Below are 21,280 nucleotides of genomic sequence, written 5' to 3'. Positions count from 1 at the left end.
TGTCAAGTTCTAATCCCATTGCATAAAGGAGAATTATATTTGCTATCAGCCTTATTATAACAGGTTGTCAGTAAGTATAGAGGATGGGAAAGAGAAATAAGTGGCACTGCCCTTGCAAATTGTAATGTTTTGTGAAGACATTTTGACTAATATCATGGCCATAAGCATCAGATTGGTTACATGTGGGCCCCCCAGTGTCCTTTGGGATTGTTTCTAGTGGGGTCAGGAAGAAGCAAGGGACAGGAGAAGACTGGGTAAAGATATGAACGTGGTAAGTGATCTGAGAGTTCTTTTCTGTGAGTCACAGTGAAGCTAAGCATAGTGGTAAAATTGGTTATGGGCACAACTATGGGGTCATTATATTTTACAAAGGACCCAGTAGGGGAATGGTGACAGATCCAGCATATCCAGCCAGAGGAGGCAAGAGACGGTGACATTTGTACAATAACATTGCCTTTCCAAGGATGACAGTGAACTATACACATGCAAGACAACAGAGAAATTAGGAGAAGCTTTTCTTTTTCATTCATGAGATATTTATTAAAATAACACATTTAGGGGAAAAAATCAATACAACTGTATACATCATTACTGAAAACTGTATACCATCATACAAAAAAGGATTTCATTTTGGGAAACTGATTCCTAATTTATGGCAAGTTTTACTTTCAGAAATAAAACCACAAAACAACACAATCTAATTCAATCTTAGAGGCTGGCATGCTGAGCAAGGAATGTTCTTATTCTTTGTAGGAGCTCCTTCTTTACATTGTCAGGTACCAGGGCTCTGCCTTTTGGTGTGATTTCAGCCACCAAGTCATCAACAGTAACGTGTTCTAGTCCTTTTTCTTTAATTACCTCTTTACAGTGTGCCTTCAACTGATCCTTCCAGCCACATTCAATTAATTTAGCTCTCAGTAACTCTTTGAGGAGTTCTCTTTCTCCAGTTTCTCTATCAACTTTTGGTTAATTGCTGCTCTCATCTGCACATCTTTGTTCATCTTGCTAACCACCATCACCGCGGGCAAGGGCCGTCCCTTCCCAGCAACGAAATGATCCTTGCGCCGATGACCGTTACCTACAACATTCTTTGGCTGCCCAGACCTAGACCCCAGGAGAAGCTGTAAGATATTAAAGAAAACATGGGGGACCTTCCCTTGTGGCGCAGTGGTTGAGAGTCCGCCTGCCGATGCGGGGGACACGGGTTCGTGTCCCGGTCCGGGAAGATCCCACATGCCGCGGAGCGGCTGGGCCCGTGAGCCATGGCCGCTGAGCCTGTGCATCTGGAGCCTGTGCTCCGCAACGGGAGAGGCCACAGCAGTGAGAGGCCTGCGTACCGCAAAAAAAAAAAAAAAACGAAAACATGGGGGAAAGGGGAGAAGGCTTGTTGACTGTGACTGTAATGAGGTCAAGAGTATAGGTAATGTACACATAAACAAACTTTTTTTTTTTTTTTTTGCTGTACGCGGGCCTCTCACTGTTGTGGCCTCTCCCGTGGCGGAGCACAGGCTCCGGACGCGCAGGCTCAGCGGCCATGGCTCACGGGCCCAGCCGCTCCGCGGCCTGGGGGATCTTCCCGGACTGGGCACGAACCCGCGTCCCCTGCATTGGCAGGCGGACTCTCAGCCACTGCGCCACCAGGGAAGCCCAAGTGTTCCCCATTTTGACCACTAAAGAGGTAAGCTATCTTTTGTTAGATCTTCCCATTTTACCAAGTACTTGCATGTATGGGCTCCATAGATATTGTACATGAAGCCAGTCGGAGTTCCAGTGGGTGGCTGCCCGTCCGGGAGCCGCTCAGCTATAGAAGCACGATTTCCCATTTTCTTTCAGTTTTGTCTTTTCATAAAGTCTGAACAATTTCTAAGGTCAGAAGTGTGCTGCTTATGAGCTTGGCTCCTCAAGGTGTCAGCCTTGAGTTGGTTCTGCTCTTCTGCATCTCAGTTTCTCTAGCTGGCAGTCTAAATCCAGAGCGGGGGCTCTGAGCACTGAATGACCAGTTTGTGTGTGTGTCCCTGGGAGAGCCGTAAATAACTTAAAGTGTTATGATGGGTTTCCCTGTGGGACCACTACTCATCACCAGGATTAATCCTCAGATACTTCCACTAGGTTCTTAGTTGCCTGAGGACACCTCGTGCCCACAAGGAGCAAATATCCCTTTTCTTCAGAGACAAATAGGTTCAATTTCTTGTTTTGTTGTCAAATAGTTTGTTCAGACCATATGTACACAATCTTTCCAATTTAAGCCAAATTAAATAAGGCCATCCAACCTAGTTCACTCCAAAGTTCCTTCTAGGATTTCCCTGTGTAGGAAATCCCCCCCAGGTCCCTGCCTAGGAAATTCCTCCTAGGTCCCTTCCAGGAATTGTATTGGTACTCCCTTAAGACTCCAAGTCTTAAAATTTTAACAGCTCAGATAAAACTCAGGACCGTCTGATGGGATTAACAGATGCACAGTAACATATATAAAATAGATAAACGACAAGGATCTACTGTATACCACAGGAATCTATATTCAATATCTTGTAATAAACTAAAATGGAAAATAATTTTTTAAAAAAGAATATAGGGCTTCCCTGGTGGTGCAGTGGTTGAGAGTCCACCTGCCGATGCAGGGGACACGGGTTCGTGTCCCGGTCTGGGAAGATCCCACATGCTGCGGAGCGGCTGGGCCTGTGAGCCATGGCTGCTGAGCCTGCGCGTCCGGAGCCTGTGCTCTGCAACGGGAGAGGCCACAACAGTGAGAGGCCCGCGTACCGCAAAAAAAAAAAAAAAAGAATATATATATATATATATATATATATATATGTATAACTGAATCACTTTGCTGTACGCCTGAAATTAACACAATATTGTAAATCAATTTTACTTCAATTAAAAACAACTCAGAACTGTCCAGAATGAGGTCAGGTACCAGGAAGAACTCACCCAAGCACCTGAAGGGTGCTATGAAGCCTGGAGCTCAAGGGGCTTGTGCTTGGTACTGAGAGCTGGTCCAAAGTAGACCCCATGTGACCACTGGTGGGTTTCTCTGATATCCTGCAGCCTACGCCAAGCAATGTCGACAGAAATCATCAATAATCAATCCATAATAAAGAACAGGGAAGAGTTTGATTCGCGCCAAGCTGAGGATAAAAGCCCGGGAGGAGCCTCTCAGTAGCTCTGAGGACTGCTCCGTTGAAGCATGGTTCCAGCATAGTTTTCTGCCTTACAGAACAAAAAACATACATCACCTTGAACGGACTACATTCCTTCAAGGTTTGAATAGAGGTAGGTTTAGTGTACACAGCAAGACAGCAGGACCCTGGTGTCTGGGAAGGGAAACTTATCCCCAAGTGAGTGTCAGCATGAATGCCATATTCTCATTTTCCACACAGATATTCTTTATCTTAACGATGAAAGTAGATGTACTGTGTGTGTTTGACAGGCCTTGAGTCAAGCTGTTTTACTTCACACAAAGTTCAGGGTGAAGCATGCATAAGCCAAAATGACGTCCCCATACCTCAATATATGAAACATTTCTCCATCAGAATGCAATCACCTTACTTATCTTTCTAATCTCTTCCATGGTTCTTAGTCTGTTAAAATTTTCTACTTCCTAGCTCAATTTTGATAGTTTATATTTTGCTGAAAAATCATATTTCCTTTGGTTATTTCAACTTATTACCACAATATTTTAAATCATTACTTTAATGACATCCATATTTGTGTTTATCCTGCCTTTCTCATTCCTAAAGTTGCATATTTTTTTCAATTGGGGTATAGTTGCTTTACAATGTTGTGTTAGTTTCTGCTGTACAGCGAAGTGAATCAGCTATATTTGTGTGTGTGTGTGTGTGTGTGTGTGTGTGTATACACATATATATATACCTCCCCTCTTTTTTGGATTTCCTTCCCATTTAGGTCACCACAGAGCATTGAGTAGAGTTCCCTGTGCTACTCAGCAAGTTCTCATTAGTTACCTACTTTAAACATAGTAGTGTATATATGTCAATCCCAATCTCCCAGTTCATCCCACCCCTCCTTTCCCCCCTTGGTGTCCATACATTTGTTCTCTATGTCTGTGTCTCTATTTCTGCCTTGCAAACAGGTTCATCTGTACCATTTTTCTAGATTCCACATGCATGCATTAATATATATTTGTTTTTCTCTTTCTGACTTACTTCACTCTGTATGACAGTCTCTAGGTCCATCCACCTCTTTAAAAGTGACCCAGTTTTGTTCCTTTTTATGGCTGAGTAGTATTCCATTGTATATATGTACCACTTCTTCTTTATCCATTCATCTGTCGATGGACATTTAGGTTGCTTCCATGATCTGGCTATTGTAAATAGTGCTTCAATGAACATTGGGATGCATGTGTCTTTTTGAATTATGGTTTTCTCAGGGTATATGCCCAGTAGTGGGATTGCTGGGTCATATGGTAATTCTATTTTTGTTTTTTTAAGGAACCTCCATACTGTTCTCCATAGTGGCTGTATCAATTTACATTCCCACCAACAGTGCAAGAGGGTTCCCTTTTCTCCACACTCTCTCCAGCATTTATTGTTTGCAGATTTTTTGCTGATGGCCATTCTGACAGGTGTGAGGTGATACCTCATTGTAGTTTTCATTTGCATTTCTCTAATAATTAGTTATGTTGAGCATCTTTCCACGTGCCTCTTGGCCATCTGTAGGTCTTCCTTTTTTTTTTGTAAATTTTTCAAAATATTTATTTATTTATTTATTTGGTTGCACTTGGGTCTTAGTTGCGGCATGTGGGATCTTTGTTGCCACGTGCAGGATCTTTTAGTTGCAGCATGTGGAATCTCTAGTTATGGCATGCAAACTCTTAGTTGTGGTATGTGGGATCTAGTTCCCTGACCAGGGATCGAACCCCGGCCCCCTGCATTGGGAGCGTGGAGACAGCCACTGGACCACCAGGGAATTCCCTGTATGTCATCTTTGGATAAAGTTGCATATTTTTGCTTTCTCTCTTTGCTTTGACTTGCCTTTAGTTAAAATTTTTCTCATTTTCTTTGTCTTTTCAAACAAATTTTATTTATTTTTTCATATTTTTTCCTATATCATTTCTGTCAGCTTTCATCTCATTCTCCCCTCTTCTTTTATTTTATTGCTATTTTTCTAATTTCTCAGGTTGAATATTTGGTTCAGTTGCTTTGGGGCTTTTATTTGGGTTGGCCAAAAATTCGTTGGGGCTTTTCCATAACATCTTACGGAAAAACCCAAATGAACTTTTTGGCCAACCCAATATAAATAATAAAAGTATTTAAGGCTATCAATTTTCTTTCTTTTTTAAAATTAGTTAATTAATTATTTATTTTTGGCTGCATCGGGTCTTAGTTGCAGCACATGAGATCTTTCATTGCGGCACGCAGGCTTCTCTCTAGTTGTGGTGCACTCCAGAGTGTGTGGGTTCTGTAGTTGTGGTGCACGGGCTCCAGAGCTCGTGGGCTCAGTAGTTGCAGCACGTGGGCTTAGTTGCCCCATGGCATGTGGGATCTTAGTTCTCCGACCAGGGATCGAACCCACATCCCCTGCATTGGATGGTGGATTCTTAACCACTGGACCACCAGGGAAACCCTGAGCCTATCAATTTTTCTCTGAGCACAACTTTAACTGTGTCCCAGGTGGTTTTAGTATGAAGAATTCATTTCCTTACTGAGATACTTTTTTTTTTAAAGGATTTTTTTAAAAAATTTATTTATTTAATTAATTTATTTTTGGCTGCGTTGGGTCTTCATTGCTGCCTGCGGGTTTTTCTCTAGTTGCGGCGAGCGGGGGCTACTCTTCATTGCACACAGGCTTCTCATTGCGGTGGCTTTTCTTGTTGCAGAGCATGGGCTCTAGGTGTGCGGGCTTCAGTAGTTGTGGCACTCAGGCTCAGTAGTTGTGACTCACGGGCTCTAGAGTGCAGGCTCAGTAGTTGTGGCACACGGGCTTAGTTGCTCCATGGCATGTGGGATCTTCCCGGACCAGGGCTCAAACCTGTGTTCCCTGCATTGGCAGGCGGATTCTTAACCACTGCGCCACCAGGGAAGTCCTGAGATACTTTTAACGATAAAAGTGTACTGTATTACCTGGGTGATGAAAAGTGAAGAAAAAAAAATACACAAAACCCAACCACACTGGAGTCCAATTACATCATTCCAGGATTTCCCTGCAGCAGTCAGAGGGGAAAATGCAGGAATTAGGAATGATGAAGGGCATAGCAATGGCAGAGGATTTGAACTTGCTTTTCAAAGAAGGAGACGGGCACTCTTTTAGAAGGACGAGGTTCAAAAGTTGGGTTAGCAATAGGGGTGGTGGGGTGGTAAGAAGTGGATTTTAGAGAGAGAGTGCGCACGGCAGGAGATTTCATCTTCAGAGTAAAGGAGGTTTTTTGGTGGTGCTTTTTTGGTTTTTTTTTTTTTTAAGCATCAAAGGAAATGTCAAGGAAGAAAAAGCAAGCTGTAACCCAGGATGCAGAATGCAAAGTCCTGCTTCCTCTCCTCCTCCATGAGGCCCCATCAGCCGGAGGACTAGGGGCACAGGGGGTGTTTGCAGCCTTTCAACAAAACAGGGCAGAGAGCTGCTTATAAATGTGCTCAGACTGCCCTTGGGCTGGTTGTACTCTTCCAAGGAAGGCAGCAGGCAGTTTTAGGCCCCAGGGTGGGTTGTCCCAAACAGATGGCTTCAGATTGTTGGGGATCCATTCCACAAAATAACTGCTATTTTTGTTTCGTATATTAAACATCTGCTCAAAGCAGGGCACGGCTGTGATGCATTTAAGGAGGGCCTTATCAACAGCTGGGGGAGGGTCACAGCTTGGAAGGGAGGGAGGGAAAGATTTGGGGGTTAAGAGGACCCCACTAAGGGACCCCACATGGGGATGCCCTAAAAGTCTGGGCAGTGAACCTTGAGCCTCTGGACAATCAGACCCAGGACAAAAGCCTGCCTCCCCTGCTGACCCAGTGACGGCACCTGAGATACCTCCAGGGTGGGCAGGTAGTGAGAAGGAAGTCAGGTCCCCAAGGTGGACCCCCTTGTCTACCTGCTTCCTGACTCAGAGAGAGGGAGAGACAGCTGGTGTGATTCAGGGCAAGGAGCCCGGGACCAAGGTTATGCATAAATGGGAAGTGGGGAAACTGATGTCCAAAGGGAAGAAGTGACTGGCTGGGGACCCAACAAGGCAGGACCCTGAGTGCTGGACTCCTGGTTCCCCCAAGGCTCAGTGTCCTGCTCAGTCTGTACCAGGGCGGGGAAGGCTCTTGGCCCTGACTCTCTGTGGAATAAGGTGGGAAGGCAGCTGCTGTGAGGGAGAGGGGCGAGTGAGGAAAAGCAAGGTGGGAAGACAGTAGACAAAGGAGAGGGAAGGAGGAGGGGCACGGAGAGGAGGCAAGAAGCCGGAGGGGCCAGAAAGACAGCCTGTGTTCAGTTTGAATAGGGAGGGGCGGGCATCTGTGCTTTTCTCAGGCTATTGAGAGCTTTTCAGGGTCTGCTTTACAAGACACTGGTGCTAGAGGGGTGCATCTGATGAGAAGGACCTCAGGGCACCCTGTCAGGAGCTGGGATGGGGGTTAAGGTATTGCTAAGTGACACTCTGCAATCTAATGATGGGGCAACTGTTCTCCCAGACACCCTCTGAGCCAGCGCCTGAAGCTTTGACCATATGGGGGGCTCTCTTTAAGAATAGTAAAACAGGGACTTCCCTGGCGGCCCAGTAGTTAAGACTCCATGCTTCCACTGCAGGGGGTGCGGTTCTATCCCTGGTCCGGGAACTAGGATCCTGTATGCGGTGCAGCGCGGTCAAAAAAATAAAATAAAATAAAATAAAACAAAATTACAAAAACAAAATTAATTACAGAGCTTTGCAAGGAGCCATGCACCCTCCACCTCTGCTCAGAGCCATCTCTGGTTTCTCCTCCTTCATCCTCTGTAACCCAAGTCCCACCACCTCCATGGAGCCGGAGAGGTGGGAGCAGGTGGTCCCAAGAGCTTAGACTTGGGGGTCAGGCTGATTAAATAAAATTTACATTTTAAGGCAGGACAAGAAAATTTTAACTTAAAATTCTCTCTCTGTCAGTTTGGGTCTCCTCCCTCCCCTGCAGTGTGCAGTGTGCATCTGCATTTTGCATTAACCAGACCTCCTCAAAGATGGGAGTGCCTACTTGACTGTGGAGATCATTTTTTTTTCTTCTCTTCTGATGCCAGCAATGTGACTTCTTAGAAGACTGGCATTCTTTCCCAACTCTTTAAGGGGTCATGGTGACCTCCTGCTCACTTTGTGCTTACCTGAACTACACGCCTTTGATGAACTTCATGTAAAATGTCAGTATGTCATTTTGATGTATGATCCTTTGTCTTAGAAATGTATATGACTGTGCCTTTGACTTCTAACAGGTGGAATGGTTCTCAGAGCTTCTGAGAGTCTCTCTCTTGGGTTACAACCCTCAGTTTGGCTTGAACAAAATTCTCTTTTTCCTTTTTGATTGTTAATTGAATTTTTGTTGACAAGACAAACCTGGGCTGGCTAAGCCACTTCCTGTGTGATCCAGGCAAGTCACTGCATTCTTGAAACCTCAGATGTCTCATCTGTAAAATGGGCAGGATATTTACCTCCTCAGGACCACTGTAAAGATTAAATAAAATAATATGTATAGCACTTAGCACAGTGTCTAACATATCATAAGCACTCAATAAGTGGCATGCCTGATAAATGGTAAGCATTTTATATATGATTATAATAATCGTCTAAACTGCTTTCCAGTTTTCTGGTTTTTTTTTTTTAATTTTTATAAATTTATTTATTTATTTTTGGTTGCATTGCGTCTTTGTTGCTGCGCGCAGGCTTTCTCTAGTTGTGGCGAGCAGGAGCTACTCTTCGTTGTGGTGCGCGGGCTTCTCATTGCGGTGGCTTCTCTTGTTGCGGAGCATGGGCTCTAGGCACACAGGCTTCAGTAGCTGTAGCACGTGGGCTCAGTAGTTGTGGCTTGCGGGCTCTAGAGCACAGGCTCAGTAGCTGTGGCACACGGGCTTAGCTGCTCCGCGGCATGTGGGATCTTCCTGGACCAGGGCTCGAACCCGTGTCCCCTGCGTTGGCAGGCGGATTCTTAACCACTATGCCACCAGGGAAGTCCTGCTTTCCAGTTTCACTTCAAATGCCATGTCCTCCAGGAAGCCTTTTTTAAAAACATGAAGTGTAACATCCAATAAACGACATAATTAAGTGAGCAGCTCGGTGGGTTTTTACATAAATATGCACCCATGTTACTACCACCCAGATCAAGACACAGATTATTTCCAGAGACCCAGGGCCTCCCACATCTCTCTTCCCAGTCAATGCTCTTTGCTCTCCACCTCCAAGAGATAGTTGTTATCCTGATTTCTATTGTCATAGATTAGACTGTTCCTGAAACCTCATATGCATGGACTCATAGTGTATACTTTCATGGCTGGCTCAAAAAGGCTCTGAAATCTAGAGATGAACAGAGCTCTGTGGTTAAGAGCTCAGGCTTTGGGCTCAGACATACCTGGCTTTAATTTAATCCTGGTTTGCCCAGAAATTGACTATGTGCCCCAGAATGCATTACGTGTCAGTTTCCTCATCTTATAAGATGGATATAAATCATCATACGTACTTCATAGGATTTGAGGAGGGGATTAAAAGAGATAGTGTGCGTGAAGCACTTGGCACATCAGGGTGCCGAGGGGGTGGTGCTACTTTTATTCATCTCAATTATATTCTTCCCCTCCCATCCCCATCCTCATGGCTTCTCATGGAGACACAAATGGAGTCCAAACCATAGGAGTACTCACTGGCTTCTACTGTCTATCCTTACCTCCCACATGCCAGGGTTTGAATCCTGGCCCTATCACTTATTGGCTGTGTGACCTTGGACAAATGGCTCAGTTTCCTCGTGTGTAAAATGGAGATAATAATAGTAAATACCTCACAGGTGACTGTTAGGGTTAAATGAACTGATATAAGTGAAGAGCTTGGAAGAGTGCTTGACACATACAGTATGCCCCATATATACTTGCTTCCATCACCATGTCACCATCATCGTCACCATCATCATTGTTTACCATTCTGCTGGGGAGGGGTTGTCACCTGACTAGGCAGGGTGGTGGAGGGGATATGGTGGTCTGACTCATCCTTTTCTTTACCAGTCTTTTGTTTTCAGCCCATCCTTTCACTCCCACCTCTGGAAGTACCTGGTACCAATGATTCCTGAACTTTTCCAAGGTTCCGTGGTTGAGCGGCTAGTCTCCTTCTGGAGGTTCATATTTCCACTTCCTTTTCTCTGTTCACTCATCAACCCTCAACCATGTGCTGTTCATCTTCCAAAGTTTTGTCACTATCTCTCATCTCCCGTTGCCTCTCTTCCTGTTCTTTGTGTCCTCGTGGATTTAAACTTTTTAAGAATTCCCCTGCTAGTATTTTAGTGGGGTTTCAGGAGGAAAAAGAATCCGCCTGATATAATCAGATCTATTTTTCTAAAACAAAATCTTGTTCTTTACTGTTCTTTACTCTTGGAGAAGGAGTATACGGGAATTTGCTTTATTACTTTTCTGTGTTTTTTTAAAGTTTCATTTAAAAATGAGAGAGAGAGATTTCCCCCTATTCAAAAAAGTTCGCTTGATTCTGATCCCCTGTGGGTCATCCAGCCTTTCTCTTCCTCTTTGTTGTCTTTCTTGCAGAAAGATAAATCCATACTTTTTGGAGAAGTTTGGAGGATAGCCCCCCTCTCCTCTCAGTCAGTCCTTCCCTGTCTGCACTCTGACTTTTGCCCAGGTCACCAGTGACCTCTCAACGACCAGACCCACCGATGTTTTTTATTTTTAGTCAGAGCCCTGGGGCATGAGGTGTTGTTAGCTATGCCGTCTTTCTGCGCTCCTGGCTCACACTGTACCTTTCTGACCATTTCCTTTCTGCCTCCTTCTGGTCTCTGCTCCCTTCACTCAGCCTTAAACTGGAGTTCTTCCCAGTGTCCTTTACATGACCAATCCCTAACCCCCTGGGTCATGTGAGTCACTCTTCCTGGAGTCATCACATTGTATGTGCTGACAGGGATGCCCAGATCTGACTCCTGACTTTGACCTCATATCCAACGTGAAGTCTAACCTGCCTATCCCCTTTAAAATGCAAACTATCTCTCTCCAACCCCTACCCAAGCCTAATCCTGCATGCAATCACCTTACTTATCTTTCTAATCCCTTCCATGGTTCTTAGTCTGATCAGGTAATCCTGATCACCCTACTCTATTTTTATCATCATAGCATTTATCACCTTTTTAACATACTATATAATTTACTATTTACGTATTTATGGTGTTTCCTCCTCTAGAATGTCAGTTTCGTATCTACAGGGAGTTTTCTCTTTTGTTCATTGCTGTATCTGCAATGCCTAGGACGGTGCCTGGCACACAGTAGGTGCTCAATAAATATTGCTGAATTAATGAATTCACACTTTGCCTATGCCAGAGGTTTCCAAACGTGGCAGCCTTTGTGTCTCAGTATGTTTTCATAGCATTCCAGACCCAAAGAAATACCTAATAGCTCTATTTATGAAGTAGTCAGGACCAAACAACTTCTGTTATATCCTAACAACTTAGTAGCCATTTGAAAAAACAGTACCCATAAATTGAAAATAACCACCACTCCTTACTAATAAGATATGTGCACCTTCTCAGACCTTAGAATCCACCACATCAGACATTAACACCCTCAGTCTCCTGTTCCACATTGATTTTCATGAGTTATTTTCTTCTACCACATCAATTGCTGAAAACTCAGCTTCAAAGACATGTACGTCATAGAAAGAAATGTAGCAGAGTCTAATGTTGAAACTGTGAACTACTTCCAGCTAGTAGGTTCCACAGTGTCCAACAGATGATAAGCATCATTGTGTTTCTCTCCAAAATTTAAAATATTCCACTGTGTTTCTATTTGCTGTGGCACCCCAGGGTGCCTCGCACACAGTTTAACCGTGGGCTTATGCTCTTTTCTTTGGTTGGATTTGATCTTCTCTCTCTTCTCAGCCTCCAGGCTCAGCTCAAATGCCACCTCTTCCATGAAGCTTTCTGGCCCACTGGCCAAAAACAAACCACATCTAAACCAAATTATTTCTCCAGTTGTAATGCAAACTTCTTCCCCTGGGATCCCATAGCAATTTAACACATAAAAGGCATGAATTGTTCTCTGATACCCAAGGTGTAAACAATGTCATATTTCTTTATTTCTCTAAATTAAATAAAACTCGCTTGGGTTTCCCTGGTGGCGCAGTGGTTGAGAGTCCGCCTGCCGATGCAGGGGACACAGGTTCGTGCCCCGGTCCGGGAAGATCCCACATGCCGCGGAGCAGCTGGGCCCGTGAGCCATGGCCGCTGAGCCTGCCCGTCCAGAGCCTGTGCTCCGCAACGGGAGAATCACAACAGTGAGAGGCCCGCGTACGGAAAAAAAAAAAAAAAAAAAAACTCGCTTGAAGCCCCCACTGTCTGAGGTTGCTAAACTTCACTTGGATGGTATTTTTGTGTGGCTCTCTCCTTGTTCCTGGGCTGGATCAGGACTATGGGACATTCACAGTCCAGGCAAAACTGAGCTGTCCACAACAGCTGTCCTCAGAGGCTGCCACCACAGTGCTCACCAGTCCATTCAAAAGTGGTTGGCTCTAATCTGCTGCCCCAGAGCCAGGCTAAGCAGAGGGACTCAGTCCTGGCTCTCAGGGCCACGGGGGAAGGTCCTAGTGCTTGGTGCCCAGGCATTCACACCACCACCCCTGTCCAAAGCCCTAAGCGCTCCAGGACTCCATGTGCATGGGAGAGACGTCAGTGCTCCTCAGAACCTGCGCCTTGGGGGAATCCAACCTCCCCCTTCCAGAAGAGGTATTAATCTCCCAGAGTTTACATGCAGGTAACCTGGGGACTGGACGTGGCCCTCAGATGTGTTTTGTTTAGCCAGTGTGGTGTTATTAAATTTTTTTTTTATAAACTTATTTATTTATTTTTGGCTGCGTTGGGTTCCCACTGCTGCATGCGGGCTCTCTTTTTAGCTGCAGCAAGCGGGGACTGCCTCTCCCTACAGTATACAGGCGTCTCGTTAAGGTGGCCTTTCTTGTTGTGGAACACAGGCTCCACGAGTGCGGCCCTCAATAGTTGTGGCACATGGGCTCAGTAGTTGTGGCTCGCGGGCTCTAGAGCACAGGCTCAGCAGCTGCGGTGCACGGGCCCAGCTGCTCTGCGGCCTGTGGGATCCTCGCGGCCCAGGGCTCAAACCCGTGTCCTCTGCACCAGCAGGCGGACTCCCAATCACTGCACCACCAGGGAAGCCCTACATTTTTTTTTAATCCATTGCAACACTTCGACTTACTGGGGGATGCTGAAATGTTTACAATCAAGATCCTTGGTCGTTGCATGTAAACCAGTGGTTGGAGCTGAGTAAGGACTGCCCCCCGCCCTGACTCCCCGCAAGGCACGTGCTTTGCCGTTGGCCACATCTGTAGTGTTACATCTGCCTGGCCCCTACACTCCTTTGAGTTTGAGAACCTAGCCTACGCTTTTGAAAACAAAGCCTTTTTCATATTGTATTCCGACCTCAAACACAAAAAACTGTTAACTCACTCTTTCCGGCAAGGATGTACCAACCTGAAGCACTCCAGGCCCTGCCGCTCTTTGTAGGTGTGGGGGGTAGTGGGTGGCTGCGCTGGAGACAATTACATTTTCATTCTCTGCCTGTGAACTACAGCAGCAAAAAAACAGGAAACCGACTGAACGCTCTGTAACTGTATTCAGCACTGATGTATTCAGACTCGTTATGCCATTTTTAATGATATTAATAGCTAACATTTATTGGGTCCTTAATAGGTTCCCGGTACTAGGTAAAGAACCTTATTAACATTATCTTGAATTCATTAGAAACTTCTTCTAAAAGAATGCAGCAGAATCTAAAAGCCCAGAGACCAGGAGGTGGGGGTGGGGGTGAACACGAAAAAATGCAGCTGATGATGCAGCTTAAAAGCAGAAGGGAGGCAGGTGCAAGCCCGAGACTGTCGGAGAAGAGGCCCAGACTCTGGACCCAGGGCTCTCCAACAGGTCCCTGTACGTGGGGGGCCCAAGTCAGTTGGTCCGCGCTATCAGGGCTGGTGGAGGCCACGGTACTCGGTTTCTTCCGTCTCTCCCTGCTCCGCCCAGTTGCCTACTCTGGGTTGTTTGTCTCTCTCTCCCTGCACGCCCCCCACCCCCGTTCTCGGTCCCTCCATGCGGCTCCCTGTCTCTATTCCCTGACCCCCTAGCTTCTCCCCTCTCTGTTCTGCATCCGTCTCCCACCTGCCGGGCTCCTGGCGCAGCGGCCAAGCCGCAAGCAAGCTCCCCGCCGTCACGTGACATAAGCGTAAATCACAGGATTCTTCCCACCCCCAGAGGTTGGCCGGCACCCGGGCTCTGCAGAGGCTGCAGGCCGCGCATGCGCAGCTACAAGCGCACCTGCCCAGCGGGCGGGCGGGGCCGCGGACCAAACCGGCGCATCCAGGGGCCACAGCCCCCCCACCCGACCCCCTCAGCCTGGACAGGGGCAAGGGTTAGTGGACCCGCCTGAGACCCGACTCCCAAGAGATTCGGTTCCCATTGCTGATATGCTCCCAGCAAGAGGTCCACACATCTAAACCTGTCCTTAGCTCAGGGCACTGCGGCTGCACCTGGGCGCTGGACGTTCTCCTCTGGGCATCAGGAAGTCGGAGCGCAAGTCCCAGGTCTGCTCTTAGAGCCGTGTGACCTTGGGCAAGTGACTTGACCTCCCTGTGCCCCTGGAAAATGTAATAATAATAGCACCGGGGGCTTCCCTGGTGGCGCAGTGGTTAAGAATCCACCTGCCAATGCAGGGGACACCGGTTCGAGCCCTGGTCTGGGAAGATCCCACATGCTGCGGAGCAACTAAACCCCTGTGCCACAACTACTGAACCTGCGCTCTAGAGCCCACGAGCCACAACTACTGAAGCCTGCGCGCCCAGAGCCTGAGCGCCACAATAAGAGAGGTCACCGCAATGAGAAGCCCACGCAACCACAATGTAGAGTAGTCCCCGCTCGCCGCAACTAGAGAAAGCCGCGCGCAGAAACAAAGACCCAATGCAGCCAAAATAAATAAATAATAAATAATAAATAAATAAATAAATAAATTTATTAAAAAAAAAAAGCTCCAACCTTGTGGGGCCATAGTGAGAATTCGATGAAAATTCATGAGAGCCCTTTGTGTGGTGCCTGGCGGGTATCAAACGTACTGCATATAAAGAATACAGTGCAGGGGGCTTCCCTGGTGGCGCAGTGGTTGGGAGTCTGCCTGCCGATGCAGGGGACACGGGTTCGTGCCCCGGTCCGGGAAGATCCCACATGCCGCGGAGCGGCTAGGCCCGTGAGCCATGGCCGCTGAGCCTGCGCGTCGGGAGCCTGTGCTCCGCAACAGGAGAGGCCACAGCAGTGAGAGGCCCGCGTACCGCAAAAAAATAAATAAATAAAAATATAAAAAAAAAAATACAGTGCAAAGGATAGTGCTGTGTGATGACTGAGCGAGGATTTTATCCTATCGTGCAGGTCATCACCCTGGGTCCTCAGAGGCACCCTTCTAGAGAAGCCTGGAAGTTTTATTGTCCCTGTTTCACAGATGGAGAAATCAAGGCTCAGAGATGTCAAGAGGTCTTGGAACAGGTCTTGCATTCTACATCCAGAGAGATTCCAATCCGACACTCCTGAGTCAGGGGTTCCTGAGTGAGTTCACAGTCTGTCACCCTACTCACTTTTTCAACCATCCTATTTAAAACAACATCTGTTCTGATTTTTGCCATCCCTATTAAACATCTCAGGTACACATCCACAGGAAAGAATTTCTTTTTTTATCCTTCCGCAGAAAATAAGGAGCTGCTATGTTTTATTTTCTGTGGCCTTTGAGGAGGTCTCCAGGCAGGTTCCAGGCCACCCAAAAGTCCTGGAGTTCTGCAGCAAGGCCTACCTCTAGCAGCTTCTTTCCTACTCTGTCCCTCAGACTCTCTTCCCTCTGGTCACACTGGTCCCTCTCTGTTCCTGGAAAAGTCAAACTCCTTTCTGACACCTTCTGTATATCCTCCTAGGACACTCTCCCCATCCCCTCTTGCTACCTTTTACTAATCTCAGGAAGCCTGCCCTGACTGCACCCTACCTGGTCCACTGGGTCAGGTGCTCTGTCATTTGCTCTCAGAACCCTCTGTCCTTCTGCTTCAGCACTTATTAGAACAGTAACTCCTTGATTCCTGTCTGTTTCCTCAGCTAGAATACTGGTTCCTTGAGGGTAGTCTCTATTGACACGTGCCAGAGGGTCAAGGAGGGAGCATGTGGCATCACAAGTGCATCCTAGTTCCCCTCACATTTACAAACTATCTCCTCCTTTTCCAAATGCAACCCAAGGCTATCAGTACCTTCCTTGGGTAAAAGGCAGAGCCCAGACATGAAGAGATGACAGGTGAACACTTTCCCTCTCTGGGAAGCCATATGAAGGTTCTGTTAGGGTAGACTGAACTGAGGATGAGAAAATGGTCAAATCTTCATGCCCTGGGGCTGGTGGCTGAACTAGGACATGTGGCCCCTCATCCTGGCTTGGCCAGTGTTCACTGTGTGACCTTAGGAAAGTCCTCCTTTAGGCCTCAACTTCTTTAGTTGTTGCTCAGTATAAAATAATGGTTCAGAATTCAGAGTCTAAAATTAGACCTTTATCACTTACTAGCAAGGCACTTATCTTCTCTGAGTCTGTTTCCCCATCTGTAAAACATTATATTTATTAATAATATAAAGGAGCTAGCTCACAGAGCTGTTCCAAAAATTTAATGAGTATTCATTGATTTTGTGACTACCAGTTCTCTTGTCCTTTTTGACTTTAAATTGGCTCAACTCATTTTTCTTTGAAGCCAGAGGGGAGCCCTGTCCCATATTTCAAAAGCAATCTCCCCTGTCAACTAAATCGAGCAAAAACTGACCTGGGACCACTTTGGTAAATGTGGACTCCAGGAAGTAGATACTGACCAGAGTCATCCCACAGCATATTCCTATTCGATTTGGGACCTAAATATTTCTAGACTTTTGTTGCCCAAAGACTAGGATCGGTGTCTGCCTTGTACATGGCTGGAGCTCCAATGCCTAGAACAGCGGCTTACATATAGTAGTGAGAGAACAATAAATATTTGCTAATGAATGAAACACAACCTGAGAGCAAATCTAGTACTCAGTTTCTGAGCCTATTTTTTTTTCATCTGAAAATGGAGATTAAAAATAATGTCCAATTATTGCGAGGATTTAATGAGATGATGCATGTAAGAGCTCAGTGAATGGTGGATTTATGGATATGGGTACCCAAAGAGATAGAGATAGTGTCGATAAACCTTACGTTTTGGGGAGTGGGTACTAGTAATAAGATCTAGCTTCTGAGTTCCTTTTGTGGGCGGGGGTGTGGGGAGGGTGAGGGGTGGATGTAAGGTTCCCAGAAAGAGGTAAGACAGACCATAGCGGCGTTTCAGGAAGACGGAATGCGTCGGTAGCCTGAGGCCAGGGATTCAGGTGCGGAGGCTGCGGAGAAGATTCTTGGACCCGGCGCCCCGGGAGCGCGCGGTGTCCCGGCCGCGCGCGGCGCGTGAGATGAGGGGAAGGGCGTGGCTCTCCCACCAGCCAGGGACCTCCTCGCTTCCAGCCGCATCTCGGCGGGCGGGGCCGAGCCTCCGGGCCGCAGTGCGATTGGCGGAGGCGAGCGGGTGACGCTAACGGCTGGCGCGAGACCCCGCCCCCGTCCGGCCCCGCCCCCCCGCGCGCGCCGGCGGGTCGGTAGCCTCGCTCTGGCTCGCGCCGCGCCCCCGCGCCGAGTCCGCGCGTCAGTCGATCCCGAGCGCGGCTGCAGGGCGGCGGGCTGCAGCTAGCAGAGCGCGCCGACCCTGGGAGGCGGCGGTGTCCGCAGGCGTCGCGTGAGGAGGCTCGGAGCCCAGAGACTCGCGCAGCGCGATGGCCCCCATTGGCCTCAAAGCGGTGGTCGGAGAGAGTAAGTGGAGTCGGGGTCCTCCCCGCAGGCGGCGGCTACGGCTGCCCGGGAAAAGCCGGGCGCCGTACCTGCCCGCAGCGCCCCGGCCTCCGCGCTGGCCTCTCGCCCCGCTCGGCCCGGGGCTTCTGGCTGGGAGGGTCCCGTTATTCCGGCGCCGCCCTCCTCGGAGGGAAGTCCCTCCCGGCCTCCTGCGGCCCGCGTCCTCTTCCCTTCTTCCCCAGCTCTTCTCTTCCCGCATTCCTTCCCCTTCCGCCCCCCCACCTTTGCTCCATCCCTTACCCTTCATCCCACCCCTCCCCTCTTCGCCCTATCCCTCTCTTCCCTCTTTACCTCCATCTCCCTCCACCCCCATCGCTCCATCCCTCCCCCTTCACCCCTGGCACCCCATCCCTCCCCCTTCACCTCGCCTTTACCCCCTGCAGCCCATTATCCTCCCCTGCACCCCCATTCTTCACTCCCAGTACCTTCCCCTCATTTCCTCTCTCCTTTTCCTCGCCTTTATTCCCTAAGCTCCTTGATTCCACTCCTTTTCCCGTTCTCCAGTCCCTCCCTCTTTTCCACCCTCCTTCGTGAGTCGTGACGAGCGAGATCCCGGCCTGCGTCCTCCTCCCCCTTCCTCCTCCCTCCCGGGAGCCGGAGCCGCGGTCCCCGGCTGCAGAGACCCACCTGGGAGCGGCTCCGCGCGCCCTGGCTCAGACGCGCCGCTCGCCCAGCCTGGGCCACTCCTGGCAGCTGGAGAGAAGCCTGTTTTCCAAAGGCTTGGCTCTGCTGGGCTGAGGCCGCCTCTCTCCTCCTCCCGATCCTGGGTCTTTGCTTCAAGGGCGGGGTCTTATCAGGGTCCTGAACTGTCTTAAATCACCCGGGAGACGAGGAAGGCTTTAGTGTGCGCGGGAGGAGTGGCCCTGCCCAGCCAGAACCGCAGTCTGCAGTCTCCCTGTTCGCAGGACTCAGCCGATGCTTGGTTTCGGGCAGTTCCAGCCACTGTTGCAGGGAGGAAATGGTTGTTCGTGGGTTTGGATGAAAGGCTCAACGTAAATGGATTTTAAAAAATGGATGGTGGAGCGTGTGGGCTGCAGCGGAGTGAGCTCTGACGGTGGTGATATTTGGAAAACGGCGTCCCCAGTGCTAAATAAGCTTGATGATCTGTGTGGGCAAATAGTGCCTCTTCAATATTTCGGCTGTTTCTTTAACAGAAAATGTGAGAGGATTGCTGTAACTTTCGCTACCTCTTTTGGAATTGCGGGAATTAAAAGTGGACTTTGTGGGAGAGGATAAGAAAGGAAATAGAATAAAAATGGTGGAAATTAGTTTCCTTTCCAATGATTCTGTCATATTAGAGCAATTCCTCTCGCTCGCTCTCTCTCTGGTTGTCAAATGTTTTTGACTGTAATGGTCCTTTTGAGGCATCATAATTGTTTATTCTTCCTTATTCCTTTCGTTGGTATATAGAAAATATTCCCCATTGTACAACCTTATCTGACCTATTACACCAGAAGAAAATTGTTGTAAAAACTGAACCCCCAAATGAGCAAGTTTTTAAAAAAGTGTCCACGATAATTATCACCTGCCTTCCCCATGCGGTAAAGGTTCTGAATCACATACCTTCTATTTTTAAAGGCCAATCGAAGCGTTTAGGGCTGGAAGGACCCATAGGGATCCTTTAATGTCAACAGGCTCATTTTACCCTTGGGAAAGAAATGGAGGCTCAGAGCAGTTAAATGAGTTGCCAAAATCAGTGTTAATTAATTTTTAAAAAACCTGGTGTCCATTTCCTTGCAGCATTAGTAAAAAATAACTTTCTACATTGTTCTAGATATACCATTTCCTTCCAGTATGCTTTTTAAAGGGTGTGAAATGTGGATTGTTATGTTACATTCTTTTAAATGTTATATTTGAATAAGGTGCTTTTTAAAACAAAATCCCGAAAACAGGTGTTACAGAAATCACGTTTTTGCATCCTTTTGCCGTGACCCTTGTTCATGCAGGTAGCTCCCCCCAACTTTTAGAAGCAAGTATCAAAAAAAAAAATTAATATGCAATATGGTCAAAATTTATTTTCTGAAATAAAGCAAAGCCACTGTTTACAAAAATAAAACCAAACCAATTTTACATAAAGTTGGTGAATGTGTGAACAGCATTCTACTTCTATAACAATTGAGTTAGGTATAAATTTTAGAAAAAATATTTTTGCAATTCTTTGTCAGTGACACAAAGAATTCTGTTAATTCTGACTCCTAATTTCAGATGGGGTTTCTAGCTTTGCCTTTTTCCTCTAAAAATAGGAGTAAAACAAAGATGTTTTTTAACCAACACGCACCGGTTTAAATGTCATCTTCACAGCCTGGTCTTCCCGGTCTAAATTAACACCTCATAGTCACTGTTTATCATATTCCCTAATTTTATTTTCTTCATAGCACTTAAAATGATCTGAAGTGATATTGTTTCATTTTTTGTTTTTTTGGTTGGTGGGTTTTTTGTCTGTTTGTTTTTGTTTTTTGGTACTTGTTTGATTGTTTCATCCACTTGAATGTTGCTTCCGGGAGAGAATGGTCTTTATCTGATATGTTCATCCCTGTATCCCATACCAAAAACAGTGGCTGGTCATAGTTGGTAGTCAATAAATATTCATGGAATGAATCAGTGTTCTTAAGGATATGATTGAGAGGAAGGTAAATGTAGTTTTTGGCTTCCTGTCACATCTTTCTAAGTTGAGTTTTAGAGTGGCAGTAGGTACAGACACAACAAAAGTAGAGGAGATGGGTGTTAGCTGTTCATTCAACAAAGGTTTGTTCAGAGCCTGGTAGGAATTATGGGGGAATACAGGGACACTAAAATGTGGCACAGTGTCACACTCTTATGACAGACACAGACAATCCTGAGATGCCCTCCCTGTCACTCCCCTGACATACTTAAGGTATAACCAGTGTATTGCACTTCTTTGTGTTGGTCTCCAACTAGACCAGAAGCTCTTTCATGGGAGAGTAGGACCTCATCTTATTCTTAAGTCTGTCTGGTTTGTTTGTTTTTTTTTTTGAATATGTATACTCCTTTTTTTTCTTTTTCTTCTTTTTTAAATTGGGGTATAGTTGCTTAACAATGTTGTGTTAGTTTCTGCTGTACAGTGAAGTGAATCAGCTATATGCATATATATCCCCTCTTTTTTCTTCCCATTTAGGCCACCACAGAGCATTGAGTAGAGTTCCCTGTGGTATACAGCAGGTTCTCATTAGTTATCTATTTTATACATATTAGTATA

General features: G+C 46.8%; 2 protein-coding genes across 4 annotated transcripts in view; one reads left to right on the top strand and one right to left on the bottom strand.

Moving 5' to 3' along the window:
* Positions 1 to 553: 553 nt before the first annotated feature.
* On the bottom strand, positions 554 to 1,106 carry LOC132522743 (transcription and mRNA export factor ENY2-like). Its single transcript, XM_060153295.1, is given in 2 exon segments — positions 554 to 951; positions 954 to 1,106. Coding segments are annotated over 2 exon segments (306 nt in total). The 5' UTR covers positions 1,017 to 1,106; the 3' UTR covers positions 554 to 708.
* Positions 1,107 to 17,869: 16,763 nt separating this feature from the next.
* The window catches only part of STXBP1 (syntaxin binding protein 1), a 71,498-nt gene continuing 68,087 nt past the window's right edge, over positions 17,870 to 21,280 (top strand). For 2 of the 3 annotated variants that reach the window (XM_060154301.1, XM_060154300.1), the window contains exon 1: positions 17,870 to 18,024. In XM_060154301.1, the coding sequence (XP_060010284.1) occupies positions 17,988 to 18,024 (37 nt within the window). In that variant the 5' untranslated portion in view covers positions 17,870 to 17,987. The remainder of the gene's footprint in view (positions 18,025 to 21,280) is intronic. The other variant, XM_060154302.1, reaches the window with a different exon arrangement.

This window comes from Lagenorhynchus albirostris, chromosome 7 (assembly GCF_949774975.1).
Source record: "Lagenorhynchus albirostris chromosome 7, mLagAlb1.1, whole genome shotgun sequence".
NCBI classification, from domain to species: domain Eukaryota; kingdom Metazoa; phylum Chordata; class Mammalia; order Artiodactyla; family Delphinidae; genus Lagenorhynchus; species Lagenorhynchus albirostris.
The sequence above is the reverse complement of the archived record's forward strand: the minus strand, read 5'-3'. Positions and strand labels throughout refer to the sequence as shown.